Below are 15,290 nucleotides of genomic sequence, written 5' to 3'. Positions count from 1 at the left end.
TAGCCCCGCCCGGCTGTCAGGGGCGAGGAAGCACCGCCCCGCCCCGCGCGCCATAGAGCGTAGGCCCCGCCTCCTGCCCCTTACCCTGGACCCTCTGCTTGTTGGTGAGCAAAGCAACCGAGCGCTCTTCAGACTCCAAGCTCGGCCTCCGAGCGAGCGGGCGAACGAACGACATGGCGGCGACAGACAAACTCGGAAACCTCTCCCTGGTGGTGCACGGAGCCGGGGACTTGCGCCTGGTAAAATAGAAAGGGGGATGGGGAGCTTAGCTCGACCCTGACCCACTCCGCACCAGCCCAGCCTCTAACCCACTTCTCCAGTCGCAGCTCTATGCCAGCCCTGCAGAGGCTTTGGCTTTCCAGATCTGAGCTGGTTCCCTGGAAGGGCTGGCGGTAGCTGTTAATGCAAATTACCTTGTGTCTTGCCTACCAGGAAGCTAGTCCCGTGCCTGGCACGTGGCATGTGCCCCGGACGCACTGCCGAATGATTGAAGCCTTCCCCCTCCTTTGCCAGCTGCGGATGTTTAGACCGGCTTGTCATTGCATCTTTCAGAAGAGATCCTGGGAGGCTGTCTGGCATTAGGAGCTGCAAGGATGGGGAGAAGAGAGGAGAGGGACATTTTCAAACCGTGGAACTTGTTTGGGACTGATAGAGCCTTTGTTGCAGATATGTTATGATCCTTTAGGTACTCAGCACTTGGTATGAGCTCAGAAAATGCCAGCCCCTCCTGCCTCTCCTTCCAGTTCACGCCTCCATCTCCAGTGCTCTTACTGATCCTCTTGCCTGCACCAGGCTTCTGCATCTTCATAGCCTACACCTTTCCAAACTATTCCTCACGATTGTTTTCGAGCTGTTTTCCTTTCTGATCCTGTTTCCTTGTCCCTCTAAGAACATTATGTAAGTCTCCTCCACCCCAGGCTTCTCCCTGGCTCATAGATGCCGAGGTTGAGGGGGGTTTTGTCAGCCCTGTGCTCATACCAGGACTCTTGCCCCTTGGCAAAGTCCATCTCAGATGGCCTGGGATAGCGACAATACCTGGGGCAAGTGCCAGATATCACAGGGGGTTTCATTTCTCTGCTGCTCCCAGAATTTTCCTCCCTCTCAGAGAACACATTTAGAGGGACCAGGAGTATTTCTGAGGTCACAGTTCTTGAATATTTTGAGGTCAGAGATTCCTTTAAGAATCCTTGGATTTCCTTTCCACAGAGGGCACAGACTGAGTTTGACAATTTCAGATCCCTGCCCTGTGCCAACTCTCCATTTCTCAGTTGAGGAAAGTGCTGTTTCCAACATGAAAGCTTAGGCCATTTATAGAGCCAAGACAAGAATGCACAAGTTCAGACTCCTACTTAAGGATTCTTCCACTTACCTTGGAGGCTACATCTAAGGTTCTGAATTCAAGTGACATCATTAATGCTTATTTCCATGAATGTCAGATGGTACTGAGGGGAAGGGAACACCGGGTGGGTCATTAGAGCTTACGGAATGTTTTTAAATGAAGACCTTTATTCGGGAAACGTTTATTAAATGAGATGCCAGTGATTTGCTATATGCCAAATACTGGGCGAGAGACTGGGGGCCTGGAGAGAGGAAAATACAGCCCCCACCCCGCAAGCTGAAAGCCAGGTAAAATAAACAGTTACGACAGAGTGAGGGCTTTGAAGGAGGCCGCAGAATAAAGGGCTCAAAGGGTGGAATACTTGGCTCAGCCTGGGGAGGGGTTAGAGGTCAAGGAAAGGGCCAGATCCCTTTCTGAGCTGACTCTGGAAGGATAAATAGGAGTGATTGAGGGGTGACGGAAGAGCAAGTGAAAAGATATATGAAAGACAAGATTCATTTACTGGCTTTGCCAAGAGTGGGAGATATTAACTAGACAGTTGATGAAACTGGAAAGGTGGATGAGGCCTGCCCCTTCATCTGCTCAGGCCTACTTCAGTTCTTGTGCCTTAAGTACTAACTATATAAAAGGATTTAAGAAGGATTCAGAATGACTCTGTTTGTATCTGAGAGAATTAGAAGTGGTAGAGTCATTTAATAAACAGAAAGAAAAGTCCATTTGAATGATGAAATTGGTTTGAATATTTGAGTTTAAAGTGTCTCCAGAACAGAATAGCAAAATGACTTTAAGAAATGAACTGGTTACAGGAGTCTGCAGCACTGAGATACTTTCTGGGCTGCATAGATAGATTCCAGAGTTACTTGCTCCTCTGCTGAACGGTATTGTTTGTCCCTCATTCCCTTCTCAGGAGGTATTTAGAAATTTGAAGAGGGGACTTGGTTATCACAGTTACTAAAGAGCACAATTGAAAGATTTCACTTTGTATGACAGCACTGTCCTAAACAGCAAGGAATCTTCCTGTACAAAATAATTTTCTGTTGGAAATTGTTAACGGATGAGCTTGTTTCGGCTGAAAAGAGCATGTAAAGTGAGGTGGGAAATGACACCAAGAATATTGGCCTGGAAAGAACCCTGACATTGGAAGGTAAAAGGCAGAAAGAACTGTCAGAGGAGGCTCACCAGGGAGGTCTGCATCGCCGTGGAGGCACCTCCAGCCTAATACAGCCTTCCTAGGCCCTCCCCACTCCTTCTAGGAAAGGTTGGGCATGTTGTTAGAAAGGGCCAGATATCATACTGGGAAAGGTAGAGGGTCAGTGAAAGAGAGGAAGACTCTTAAATGAGATAGGTTGACGCTGAAACAGTGTGAACGTATCCGAGATGGTGAGAATGGTGCAGGATAGGGCAAGGTCGTGCTGTTGTCACAGGGTTCCTATAAATCATGATGGCACCTAACAACAACAATAAACAAATTAACTCAGTTGCAGTTGAAAGTAAAGTAAAGCTAGACTGGATATAAATGACAAAAGAGGTACACTGGAGGACAAAGAATTAGCATGTTTTTTTCTTTTGAGAAGCCAAAGGTGACTTAGTTAGGTTCCAGACTCACCAACTAGTAACTTTTATATTTCTCCCCACCACCAACCTCACCCCTGTGCTCCCCCTCTCCTCCTTGGATCCCCCTACACGTTCTCCAATAATGGTCTTATATAGTATTTGTCTTTATGAAACTGAGTTAGTTCACTTAGCATAATGCTCTCCAGTCCCAGCTAGCAACTTTTAAGTCAGTACCTGCTCATGGCACGGAGAAGTACCCCCCTCTCTTTGTAGAATTTAAGTAGGTTAGAATTAAGTAGGTCCTTTACCTCTGGGTGAAGATGAACTTCCATCCTTTCTGGTAACAGCCAAGCATGTTAACTGCTTTATCCAGGGACCTCAGACTACAAGGCTTAGATTACAAAGTGTTCTACTCCTGATCAGGTGGCAAACAGAGGCCCAGCAAATGAACCCTTTTGTATGGACCAGAGGCAGGTACACAGCTAAAAATGGTTCACGCTCAAGAGTTATCTAAGGGGAAAAAAAAAAAAGAGTTATCTAAGGAAAAGCTCATTCCCAAGGACCTGAAGCAAGAATAAGGGCACTGCCCCTCTACTGCAGGGCAAGGCCAGGAGCCCGCCAGGGATGTGCTTCTGTGGGGAATGGTGACCTCACCTGGCAGGAAAGAAACCCAACACCCAACCTCTCCCCTCCCCTCCACAGAGATGGCAAAATTCCCCTTTTCTTTGTTGATACTACTGCTGCAGGAAAAAGTAAACATCTTCCAGACAAAGAAAGAAGCTGGTCCCAAGTAGCAAACAAGACTTTATGGGTAGGCCTCAGAGGGACGCCCAGTGACTGCACACAGAGGTCAGAATGGCGTGCAGACAGACAAGGACAGTTTCTTTTTATAGGGGCTGTTAGGAAGATGTAGAAGGGGTGGTAGTTTGCTCAGGAATTTGAGGGTAGGGGTTCTGTCAATGTGTGATCAAGTCCAGGGCCTTATCAGGATCTGGTTCAGTAGTGGCCTTATCAGGAGATGGACATTATCAGGTTCCTCAAGGAATAGAGGTCAGGCCAGGGGAAACTGCAACATTCTTCCTCCAGGTGGAGGGTCAGGTTTCCACTTGGCCCAATGAGTGAGTGAGATTATGTATATATGAAGGGAGCTATGGTGAATTGAAGAGTTGTGCTGCTAACCCAGAGGCATGCAGTTAGAATCCACCAGCGGCTCAATGAGGGAAAAAATGGGCATTCTTCCATGCAACTTACTGTCTCTGAAAACCCTGTAAAGTCAGTTCTCAATGGCACATAACAACAAACATGTATGTGTAGATGTTATTGTGGAATGGAATCAATGAAGACTCATAGCAGCTCTGTGAATGATGGATCTGAACCTTGCCCTATCCTGTGCCATCTTCATCATCTCTGATATGCTTGAGCCTCTGTCAATCCATCTTGTTGAAGGTCTTTTTCTGATCTTCCACCTTTCCAAGCATGATGTTCTTTTTAAATACCAGTCCCTTCTAACACTGTGCCCAAAATATGTCAGACAAAGCTTCACTATCCTTGCCTCCAAGGAGTACCCTATTTGCAAGGGTCTTTCTCCGAAACATGGGGCCTTTTTTGAAGTTTGTTCTTTTGGCAGTCCATAGGATATCCAGTACTCTTTTCCAACACCACAGCTTAAAGACATCAGTTCTTTTTCTGTCATCCTTATTCACAGTTTATTTTTTTTCCTTTTTGGAAGTTATTATTAATTTTAATGAAAATTTACAGAGATTTTGGATTTCCATACATTCATTGTTGCACTTTTTTCCCTGCCCACCCCTCCTCAGTTCAATTTTTAGATGCATAGCAAGTGATTAAAAAAGACCATGGCTTGGATGAGCTGCACCTTAATTTTTAAACTGATATTGTTCCTTACACCTTGACAGCAGATTTACTCACTGCAGTACACCTTTTGACTTCTTGTATGCTGATACCAAGCATATTGAATTTGAGTACAAACAAGAGGAAATCATTGGCAATTTCAAACTTTTATCCCTCTCTCATAATGTTGCTTATTGGTCCAGTGGTAAGGATTTTTGACGTTGGGATGTACTGCATATTGAAGGCTATAGACTTTGACCTTCTGCAGCAAGCGCTCACTTTGAGCAAGCAAGGTTGTGTCATCTGCATAACATAGATTGTTGATGAGTCTTCTTCCGATCTTGATGCCACTTTTTTCTTCATAAACTCTTGCTTCTCAAATTATTTGCTCAACATATAGATTGAATAGGTATGGAGAAAGGAGACGCTCCTGATGTACACTTTTCTTGATTTTAAACTATCTGGTGTTCCTTGGTCTGTTTGGACAATAGCAGCCTCTTGGTCAAAGTTCAGGTTTCACGTAAGTACAGTTAAGTGTTCTAGGACAACACCATTCATCTCAGGTAGCCATACTTTGTTGAAATCCACACAAATACCTTTGTATCGTCAATAAAACACAGACATTCTTCTGGTATTCTTTGCTTTCTGCCATGATCCATTTGACCTCAGCAATTATCTCCCTGGTGCCAAGACTTATCTAAATTCAGCTTGAATTTTAGATTGAATTTACATGAGATAATTGAAGAAAAATGTGAACAAAGTGAGGTGGTTTATGAGTGGTCACAGAACAAAAGTAAGATATTAATTTTCTGAGAACCTTCTATTAAAACAACTTTTTTAGGTTAAACATTCCCCAAGGGCAGCTTGCAAAGGAGATTTCAGAGAAGTCTTTTGTGTCAAAATTCAGACTCATTGCTTATCCTCCAGGGTATTGTCAGAGGAGATGGTCCATCTTTTTCCTGAGGAACAGCTCATGGATTTGAACTGCCTGCCTGTGGTTTGGCAGTGCAGCTTCCTGCCTGTGGCTCGGCACAGCTCCTCTTCCCCAACACACACACATGTTCCTTGGGCATTCTTCTATACCTTAACCATAGGATAAACATTTCCTTCAGTCGCATAACAACTTCATTACCAGCTAGTCAGAGCCAACACATAGTAAGTTTTCAGAGGCTGTAAATTACATGAGAAGAGATTGTTCGTCTTTCTCCTTTGGAGCAACTGGTGGATTTAAACCACCTGCCTTTGGATTGTCACCTCAACTCCCTACTGACTAGGTCACCAGACCTCCCTAGCATATTTAAGCTAAAGTTTAAGCTCCACAAAATTTAATTGTAGTTGGAGAAGTAAGTAGACATTAGGATGAAGTCTAGACCTGGTGCTATCATTTCACTAGGAAAGTATCTAATTTTGGAGCCCTTGCACTTTTGTACAATATGAAGTATTATGAGCCTGGAAGCTCAAATTGTCCTCTTCTCTGCTCACCTCCTTGTTCCAGAACAGTTTAAAGTGTTCTGTAGTTATTAATGAGTAGCTAGATTAAACCAGAGATTATCTAAGGACAACCCTAAGGATTACCTAAGGTTATTGATTATCCCCCTAATATTTGTGCCAGATACACCAATCAGAGGCACCTGAAACTGAATTAAAACTAAGACTCCTTCAGCAAAAGGGAAATGCAAGTGGTGGCATATAGTACAAAGAAATACCTTCCAGCTCTTTATCTTAATTTTGTTGTAACAACAAAACAAGGTCCAAGCCAGGCAAACCACTTCAAATTCTTATCGAGGAAGGGAATATAGGTTTTTCTGCCAACTTGTAGAGAAAGACAATGCTTTTGTTTGCAGAAGGCCCAAAGGCACATTTTCCTCCTGAAAGCAGCAGGAGCAGTAAACATACCACAGATAGGATTCTCACATTTTCTGAAAGAAACACTAAGAGATGGGAGACACAATTATGAGTGTGGGATTATCTCACTTTTATAAGTCTGACAGGTAAATTAAGAAGAAAGAGCAAAGAAAGCTTTTAGCTGTTGTGGTGGTGGTGTTGTGTGCCCCTTGCAATTCATAGCAACCCTATGTACAATAGCTCTGAACTCTGGTCTATCTTGAGCCGATTTCATTGTCTCTGACACACCCCCATTACCCAGTCACTGAAGTCTTTAGAGTGGATGCTAAGCTTGGCATTTTTCCCCAAAAAAGATTTTCTACAAAGAACATTAATTACTGGGGTAAATATGTATAAATCTTAAAAACAGATACAACAAATAAATATTCAATTACATAGACCTGAACACAGTAAGTGCTTAATCAATATGGCCAACAGGCTACAGCACCAAAGTTCAGAACCTAAATGTTTTTTGTTTAGAATAAGGAATCTGTCTATCCCAGGAAATGTGGAAGATAGCTGCCTGGCCAATTGACTGGAAAAGATCCATATTTATCCCCATTCCCAAGAAAAGTGATCCAACAGAATGTGGAAGTTATCTAATAATATCATTATATCATATTCAAGCAAAATATTACTGAAGATCATCCAAAAGCAGCTGGAACAGTACATTGACAGCGAACTGCCAAAAGTTAAAGAAAGTGGGGTTTAGAAGAGGCCCTGGCATTAGAGATATCATTGCTGATGTCAGCTGGAGCCTGGCTAAAACAGAGAATACCAGAATAATGTCTATAATTGTTTAGTTAACTTTGCAAAGGCATTTGACTGTGTGGATCACAAACTATGTAGCTAAAATTGAGAATGGGAATCCCCAAACACTTAATTGTACTTATAGTAAATCTGTACTTAGACCAACCAAGAAACTGTTGTCCAAACAAAACAAGGAAACATTGCATGGTTTAAAATTAGGAAGGGTGTGCATCTGAATTGTATCATTTCTCCATTCCTGTTCAGTCTGTATGCTGGGCAATTATTTTGTGACGTTAGACTCTATGAAGAAGAATGTGGCATCAGAATCAGAGGAAGACTCATCAACCACCTGCCTTATTCAGATGACACAACCTTGCTTACGAGGGGGAAAGGACCTGAAATGCTTGCTGCAGAAGAGCAAAAACTTTAGCCTTCAGTATGGACTAGGTCTCAGCATCAAGAAAACAAAGGTCCTTATCACTGGGTCAATAGGCAACATCATGATAGATGGAGAAAGGATTGAATGTGTCAATAGTTTCATCTTGTTTGGATCCACAGTCAGTACTCTTGGTACCAACAGTCAATAGATCAGGATACGAATGGCTTTGGGCAAGTCCACTGTCAGAGAGTTCTCCTAAATACTGAAGAACAGTGTTGTCAGTTTAAAGTCTAAGGTGCACCCGATTCAGGCCATGATCTTTTCAGTTACTTGCTATGCATCAGAGAGCTGCACAGTAAATAAAGATGACAAAAGAATCTATGCCTTTGAGTGGTGTTGGAAAAGAGAATATCTCATGGACTACCAAAAGAATGATCAGTTATGTCTAGGAGGAGATGCAGCTGGAGTGCTCCTTGGAGGCAATGATAGTGAAGCTTCGTTTCTCATACTTAGGACATGTTGCTAGGAGAGGCTATTCCTTGGAAATTGATATCATGCTTGTAAAGATGGAGAGTTGGTAAAAGAGAGGAAGACACACACACCCCCCACCCCAGTAAGATGGATTGACATGGTGACTGCAGCATTGGGCTCACATGTTTTAGAGATGATGAGGATGGCACAGGATTGGCAGGATTCAGGTTGTTTATAGGGTTGCTAGGAGTTGTACTCCATGGCTCCTAATAAGAACAGTAAATGGATAAGGAGTTGCCAACCCCAAGGCAAATGGTTCAAACCCACCAGCTGCTCTGAGGGGTAGAGATGGGCAGTATCCTCCCATGCAATTTACAGACTCTGAAAATCCACTGGAGAATCAGTTTCAACTTGAGGGCAGTGAAAGTGTAATTTGATACGTAATATTTGTAGTTTTGAATTAGGAAAAATAAATAAATACATAGCCTCCAGTGCTTTGTGGGGCCTTGGTTGAATGAAATGCTCAGCCACTAGCTAAAAAGTTGAATGATTTAGTCATCGTGTGTGGATTCAATGCTTGCCACCAGGGAAGAGGAAAGAATCACTCCCCCAGCTTAGTTGGGAAAAGGCTTCTTGCAAGAGGTGACTGCTCTCACTTTCTGTTCCTGATTCCCAGCATTTTATCCCTGATCCCCCACCTGGCCACCAGTCTAAAGAGGTAGCCTCTTGTTGAACATCTCTACTTGGATGTTCCCAGACACCTCAATCCTAACACATCCAAACCCAAGTCTCTCTAAATTCTCACAGGCGAGTGAGCACTTTATACTCCATTCCAGCGTCAGGAATTAGAAAGTCATCCCACGATCCAGGAGAGGTGGGAGAGGCTGGAAGCAGAGAGACGTGGATGTGCAGGGGGGAGAGGGAATTAATCATTGGGTTGTACAATTTGATGGGTGGGGAGGTGAGGGAAATTGAAAGAATTTGTTCAAATTTGTGTTTGAATTTTGTAAATAAACTAGTAGAAAAATAATTAAAAAAAAGAAAGTCATCCCATATGTTTCTCATTACCCTCACTTTCTGATTCAAGTGGGATATCTAAAGAGAAGGATTAGCTAGTTGAGAAGAGGGTTGCCAGGCAAATGGCCCCCACGTGGTGAGCAGTGGAGATGGTGAGAGGCTTTTGAAGTGACATGCTCAGAGGTGAAATGGAGGGACCTTAAGCAGATTTGCACTTTGGAAAGATTGTTGTTAGCAAAGTATAGTCTAGATGGAGCCGGGAGAATCTGGCTGAGAGATCATCTCAATAGACTTTGGAAGAAGGTCTGATCCTTCTACTTTGACCTCAGGTTTGCCAATACACCTCGTGTAAAGTCTTTTGTGACAGAATTGCTGATTGGGAAACCTTGAATTTCATACCATCCTCTTTTAAGTATGTGAGGTAACTGGGCAACAGGTTCACAGGAGACCTCACATGTGAGGAAAATAGGCTGCTGAGGACCTTCTTTAAGGCCTAACCATCCTGCCTGCTGCCTCTGCTCTATGATTGTTGTGGCATGTGCCATTGAGTCAGAACCGACTCAGAGCGGACCCTCCAGCAAATTTGCAAAGGCTGTAACTTGCACAGGACATTGCCCATTTTTCTCCCATGGAGCAGCTTGTAGATTTGAACCATCTGCCTTTGGATTAACAGCTTAACTTGTCATTACCCATTAGGTCAACAGTGCTCCCTGCTCTAAGGTAGGGAACTGGTTTTATAGTCTCTTAGAACTGGCAGAATCATGCCCAGAAGCACTTCTAGAGCTCTATTTTACTTTTCTTTAAATGCTATCCCTCCCTTTTTAAAAAAAACAAAAACAACAAAACACCAACAATCTTAGGATCTGTGCTCAAGTTACTTCCCTGTTCAACCATTCATGCATGTTTTGTTTTATGACATTAAGAATAGGCCCTACATTGTAACAGTACTTGCTCCTGTGATTCTTATTTCTAGCATCCTTCTATACCGTTCTGCCTTCTGGGCTTTGTGGTTGTTAGGTGCTGCTGAGTCTACTCTGACTCATAGTAATTCCACGACATCAGATCTGAATCTTGCTCTATCCTGCAGCAGCATCATGATCTCGGATACCCTTGAGCCTCTGTGACAGTCACTGTGTCATTCCATCTTATTGAGGCTCTTCCTTTCTTCCTGTAACCCTTCACCTCTCCAGCATGATGTCTTTTTCTAAGAACTGATCTCTCCTGACAACATACCCAAAATATGTGAGAAGTTTCCCCATCCTTGCTTCTAAGGAGTTCCCTGATTGCCCTTCCTCCAGGACAGACTTGTTTGTTCTTCTGACAGCCCTTGAGATATTCAGTACTTTAGGACAGGGGACAGGTCTGATGTTGGTAGAGTTACTATGAGTCATACTCCACTTGATGATACCTAACAACAACAACTCCAATACTACAGTTACAAGGCATCGACTCATCTTTGTCATTCTTCATTGTACAACTTTCAGATGCACAGGAAGCAGTTGAAAAGACTATGGCTTGAATTAGACACGTCTTAGCCTTTAAACTGATAGCCTTGTTCTTTAGCACTTTGGAGAAATCTGGAACGACATATTTTCCCAATGTAACATGCCTTTTGATTTCTTGACTGCTGTTACCTTGGGTGTTGATTGTGGATCCAAGCAAAGTTAACTCCTTGGCCACCTTAATCTTTTCTTCATCTAGCATGATGTTGCCTATGGATCAGTGGTGAGGATTTTTGTTTTCTTAATTTTAAGATGTAGTCAATGTTGAAGGCTGTAATCTTTGCTCTTGTGCAGCATGGGCTTCGAGGTGGGTTTTTTGTGGTTTGTTTTTTTTTTTTTACTTTCCACAAGCAAGGTTGTATCATCTGCATAATGCATATTATTGATGGGTCTTCCTCCAATCCTAATGTCCTGGTTTTTTTCCAGAGTCCAGTTTTTTGAATTATTTGTCGAACATACAGAAAGAAGAGCTATGGAGAAAGAATACAGCCCTGATTCACACCTTTCCTGATTTTAAGCCATATAGTGTTCCTTGTTCAATTCAAACAGGAGCTTCTTGCTCTACATATAGGCTTCGCATAAGCACACTTAACTGTTCTGGGATTCTTATTATCTCATCTAAGGTTCTATGTTAGATGGCTATTCACAATATTTTAAGACTCACTACTTAGTAAATTAAAATGTAGACTATTGTCTTTCCACTTCTAGCCTTTTAGAGTGGAGTTAAAACTTATCCCCAAAATAATTTTAAACATATTACCATTTCAAAGGGACAGAGTTTTCCAGAGATAATCACTGAAAAATAACCCTTTCATAAGACTTAACTTATCTACTGTGAGGCAAGCACCTTTTTTAAAAAAACCTAAATTATGTAGTGAAGGAAATTAAGGACACAAAGAAGTTATATTAGTATGAGGTCATACAGCTGATGAGAGACTGGGTTTGCATGTGGACAGGTGATTCCTGAGTCCGAGTTCTGTACCTGAGTGCTGTACCATTTCAAGTCAGCTGAAGGAGGAAAGGGACACCTTCTGAGTTCTTCTGTTCTTAAACCCAGGCAGGAAATAATGAAGGGCTGAGCTCAGTTGAAGTAATGTTACCTACAACAGCCCAAATAGGATCCAAAAAGTCTGTGCCTTTATTCTACTTAGGACTAAGCCTGCAGCAAATGAAAAGGAGAAGGAAGCTCAAACTAAAAAAAAAAAAAAAAAGAAATTTATTTATTTATTTAAGGAAAGCAAGTTTGAAGGGAGTTCATGTAGGCTAGGATAAGGGCAAGGGGCAAGGTTCATGTTTGGTTAGCACCTTTAGGAGGTAAAAGTGGGTTCTCTTAGAAAAGGAGAGGTTATGCAAATCAGAAGGCATACAGGACTGGCCTTCAGGTGGAGTCAATCTGGTTAAGGATCTAGTCATCAGGAAACATTTAAGTTTCCTCTTCATGACTCTGCTTCTGCATATACATGGCACCTGAAAGTTCTTTCAAATAACTTAAAACAGGTTTGCTGCTAAGTACACCAGCTGCTTCTCAGGAGAAAGATGGACAATCTCTTCCTGTTTGATCTACTGCCTCTGAAAACCCACTGCAGGGTCAGTTCTGAGTCCATTGTGTACTCCACTGGACATAACAATAGTAAAGTTAAATAAAGTAGTTGGGAAGGAACACCTGGAGCTGCCTAGAGATTGCCCATTCTTCTCCCTCACTGAACTCTAGGCTACTTATATGAGGTGTATTGCTGGGCCTTGTGATGACTTCTGGTTAGCCTCTTTGACCTGAAATGTCTAAAGGGCAAAGTATTTTGCTAGAAAACAAAGATAAGTTTGTACAGCATATCATGTAAGAAGGAAAAGAAAATCAGGAACACAGGAAAGTTTATGATCAGAGCAAACATGATAGTTAAGGGTTTTCCTTCCTATTCACTGCTAAAAATTCTTTACTAGTTAAATTTTTGTTTAAAATAAAAATAAGCAAAAAATCAACCAGGGTCAGAAGTTCTTAGCAATACATAGAATTTTTATAGGTAAGTAAAGTAAAAGGTGGGCTTTCTAGAAAGACATGGTAGTGGTTGTTAGGTGTCATCGAGTGAGCATCAGCTGTGAACGACAGACTTGAACTGCCCTAATCTGCACCATCCTCGTAATCTCTGCCATACTCAAGTGCATTGTTATGGCCACTGCATCAATCCACCTTGTTAAGAATTTTCTTCTGTTTTGCTGACCCAGTTCCTTTCCAGCATGATGTCTTTTTCCAAAGACTAGTCAGGGACCTCTTGAGAGTACGGACGAGCAATGATGTCAGTTTGGAGACGAAGGTGCACCTGGTCTTTGCAACTACTTGCTATGTATCAGAAAGCTGGACAATGACTAAAGATGATAGAAGGAGAATTGATGCCTTTGAGGTGTGGTGGTGGAGGAGAGTATTGAATATACCATGGACTACTAAGAGAACAGATTCTTCCTAGAGAGGGTGAAATAGGGCTGCTCCTTGGAGGCAAAAATTCTAAAGCTTCATCTGACATACTTTGGACATGTTGCAAGGCGGGATCAGTCCTTGGAGAGGGATATCGTACTTGGGAAGATGGTGGAACAGCAGAAGAGAAGAAGATCCTTGATGAAATGAATTAACTCAGTAAATGGAGTAATGTGAGTAGATGTGTCAGAGACAACAAATTGGCTCAAGATAGAGCAGGGTTCAGAGCTATTGTACATAGATAGGGTCGCTATGAGTTAGAAGAGACTTGATGGCACATGACAATAATAGACACAGATATGTCTGGAAAGAGTGCAAACCAGAGTGCTTCTTGGAGACAAGAATGGCAAAGCTTTGTCTCTCATACTTTGGACATGTTGCTAGAAGAGGCTGTTTCTTAGAAAAGGATAGCATGCTTAGAATGGTGAAGGGTCAGCAAAAGAGAAGAAGACCTCCATTGAGGTGGATTGACACAGTGACTGCAGCAATGAACTCAGGTGTATCAGAGATGGTGAAGAGGCACAGCATAGGACAGGATTCAGATCTGTTGTTCATAGAGTCACTATGAAGCATACTCCGCTCGACAGCCATTAACAACAACAGTAGTCTGTCCTGACAATATGCTCAAAGTGTATTTCACTGTCTTTGCCTTGAAGGAGCACCCAGATTTCACTTCGTCCAGTATGGACTAATTTGTTCTTTTGGCAGTCTGTGGGATATTCAGCACTCATCTCCAACACCACAATTCAAAGACATCTATTATCCTTTGGTCTTCTTTATCCATTGTCTAAGTCTCAGTTGCATAGGTAACAATTGAAAAGACCATGGCTTGGATCAGATGCATCTTAATCTTTAAATAACCTTGTTCCATAGCTCATTGGAGATTCTTTGACAGCCTATTTTTGTAGAACAGCATGGATTTTTTTTTTTATTTCATGACTGCTGCTGCTACCATGGATTTTATTTATATATCCATGTAAAATAAAATCCTTGGCAACTTCAATGTTTTCTGCTTCTATCAAGATGTTTCCTATGGTGCAGTGGTGAGGATTACTGAGATGTAAGCCATGTTGAAGGTGGAAGTCTTTCATCTTCTACAGCAAAGTGCTTCAAATTTTCTTCACTTTCTACAGCAAGGTTGTGTCATCTGCATAACACAGGCTGTTGATGAGTTTTTCTCTGATCCTGATACAGCATTTTTCTTCATAGAGTCCAGCTTTTGTGAATGATTTATTCTGCATACAGATTGGATAGATATGAAGGGAGTACACAACCGTGATGCAGATCTTTTCTGATTGTAAATCATACAATGTTCTCTTGTTCTGTTCAGACACTGCTTCTTGGTCTGTGAGTAAATTTCACATGAGCACATTTAAGTGTTCTGGAATTCCTATTCTTAATACTGTCTGCAATTTTTTTATTATTCACGCAGTCAACTGCCTTTGCGTAATTAATAAAATACAACTGAACTGGAAACAAATAAGACAGACCAGTATTTGGAAAATATGACTTTGGTGACAAAAATGAGGCTGAAGTTGAATGATAGAATTTGTACAATCAATCATTTATTCATCTCAAATACCTTTAAAAAAACACAACAACGGAAAGGACTATACACATGGACCTAACCTGATGAACTACACTGGAAACATACTGATTACATCTATGGAAAATTTGATGGGAAGCTCAATATCAATAATTAAAACAAGGCCAAGGGCTGACTGGAACAGATCAATTACTCATGTACAAGTTCAAGTTGAAGCTGAATAAAATTGAAACGCCCATGAGACCAAAATATAACTTTGAGTCTATTCCATCTGAAGTTAAAACCATCTCAAAAATAGATTTGATGTACTGAACCCTAATGACCAAAGACCAGACAAGTTGTGGGATGACATCAATGATATCATCCATGATGAAAGTAAAAGCCCATTCAAAGCTCAGAAAGAAAAAGGCCAAAATGAATGTCAGAAGATACCCTGAAATTTACAGTAGAATGTAAAGGAGCCAAAATAAAAAATGTTGAAGTGAAAGCTAAACGGAAGACTACAAAGAGAAATTTAAGAAGACAAGTTT

At 41.9% G+C, this 15,290-nt stretch overlaps 1 protein-coding gene across 1 annotated transcript in view; it reads left to right on the top strand.

Annotated features, from left to right (window-relative positions):
• Window positions 1-169: 169 nt before the first annotated feature.
• Window positions 170-15,290, top strand: part of SORD (sorbitol dehydrogenase) — a 49,813-nt gene continuing 34,692 nt past the window's right edge. Inside the window, exon 1 of the mRNA XM_006882947.1 lies at window positions 170-239. Coding sequence (XP_006883009.1) covers window positions 174-239 — 66 coding nt within the window. The 5' untranslated portion in view covers window positions 170-173. The remainder of the gene's footprint in view (window positions 240-15,290) is intronic.

Source organism: Elephantulus edwardii, unplaced genomic scaffold, assembly GCF_000299155.1.
Source record: "Elephantulus edwardii isolate Elephantulus edwardi_28Jun2011 unplaced genomic scaffold, EleEdw1.0 scaffold00026, whole genome shotgun sequence".
NCBI classification, from domain to species: domain Eukaryota; kingdom Metazoa; phylum Chordata; class Mammalia; order Macroscelidea; family Macroscelididae; genus Elephantulus; species Elephantulus edwardii.
The sequence above is the reverse complement of the archived record's forward strand: the minus strand, read 5'-3'. Positions and strand labels throughout refer to the sequence as shown.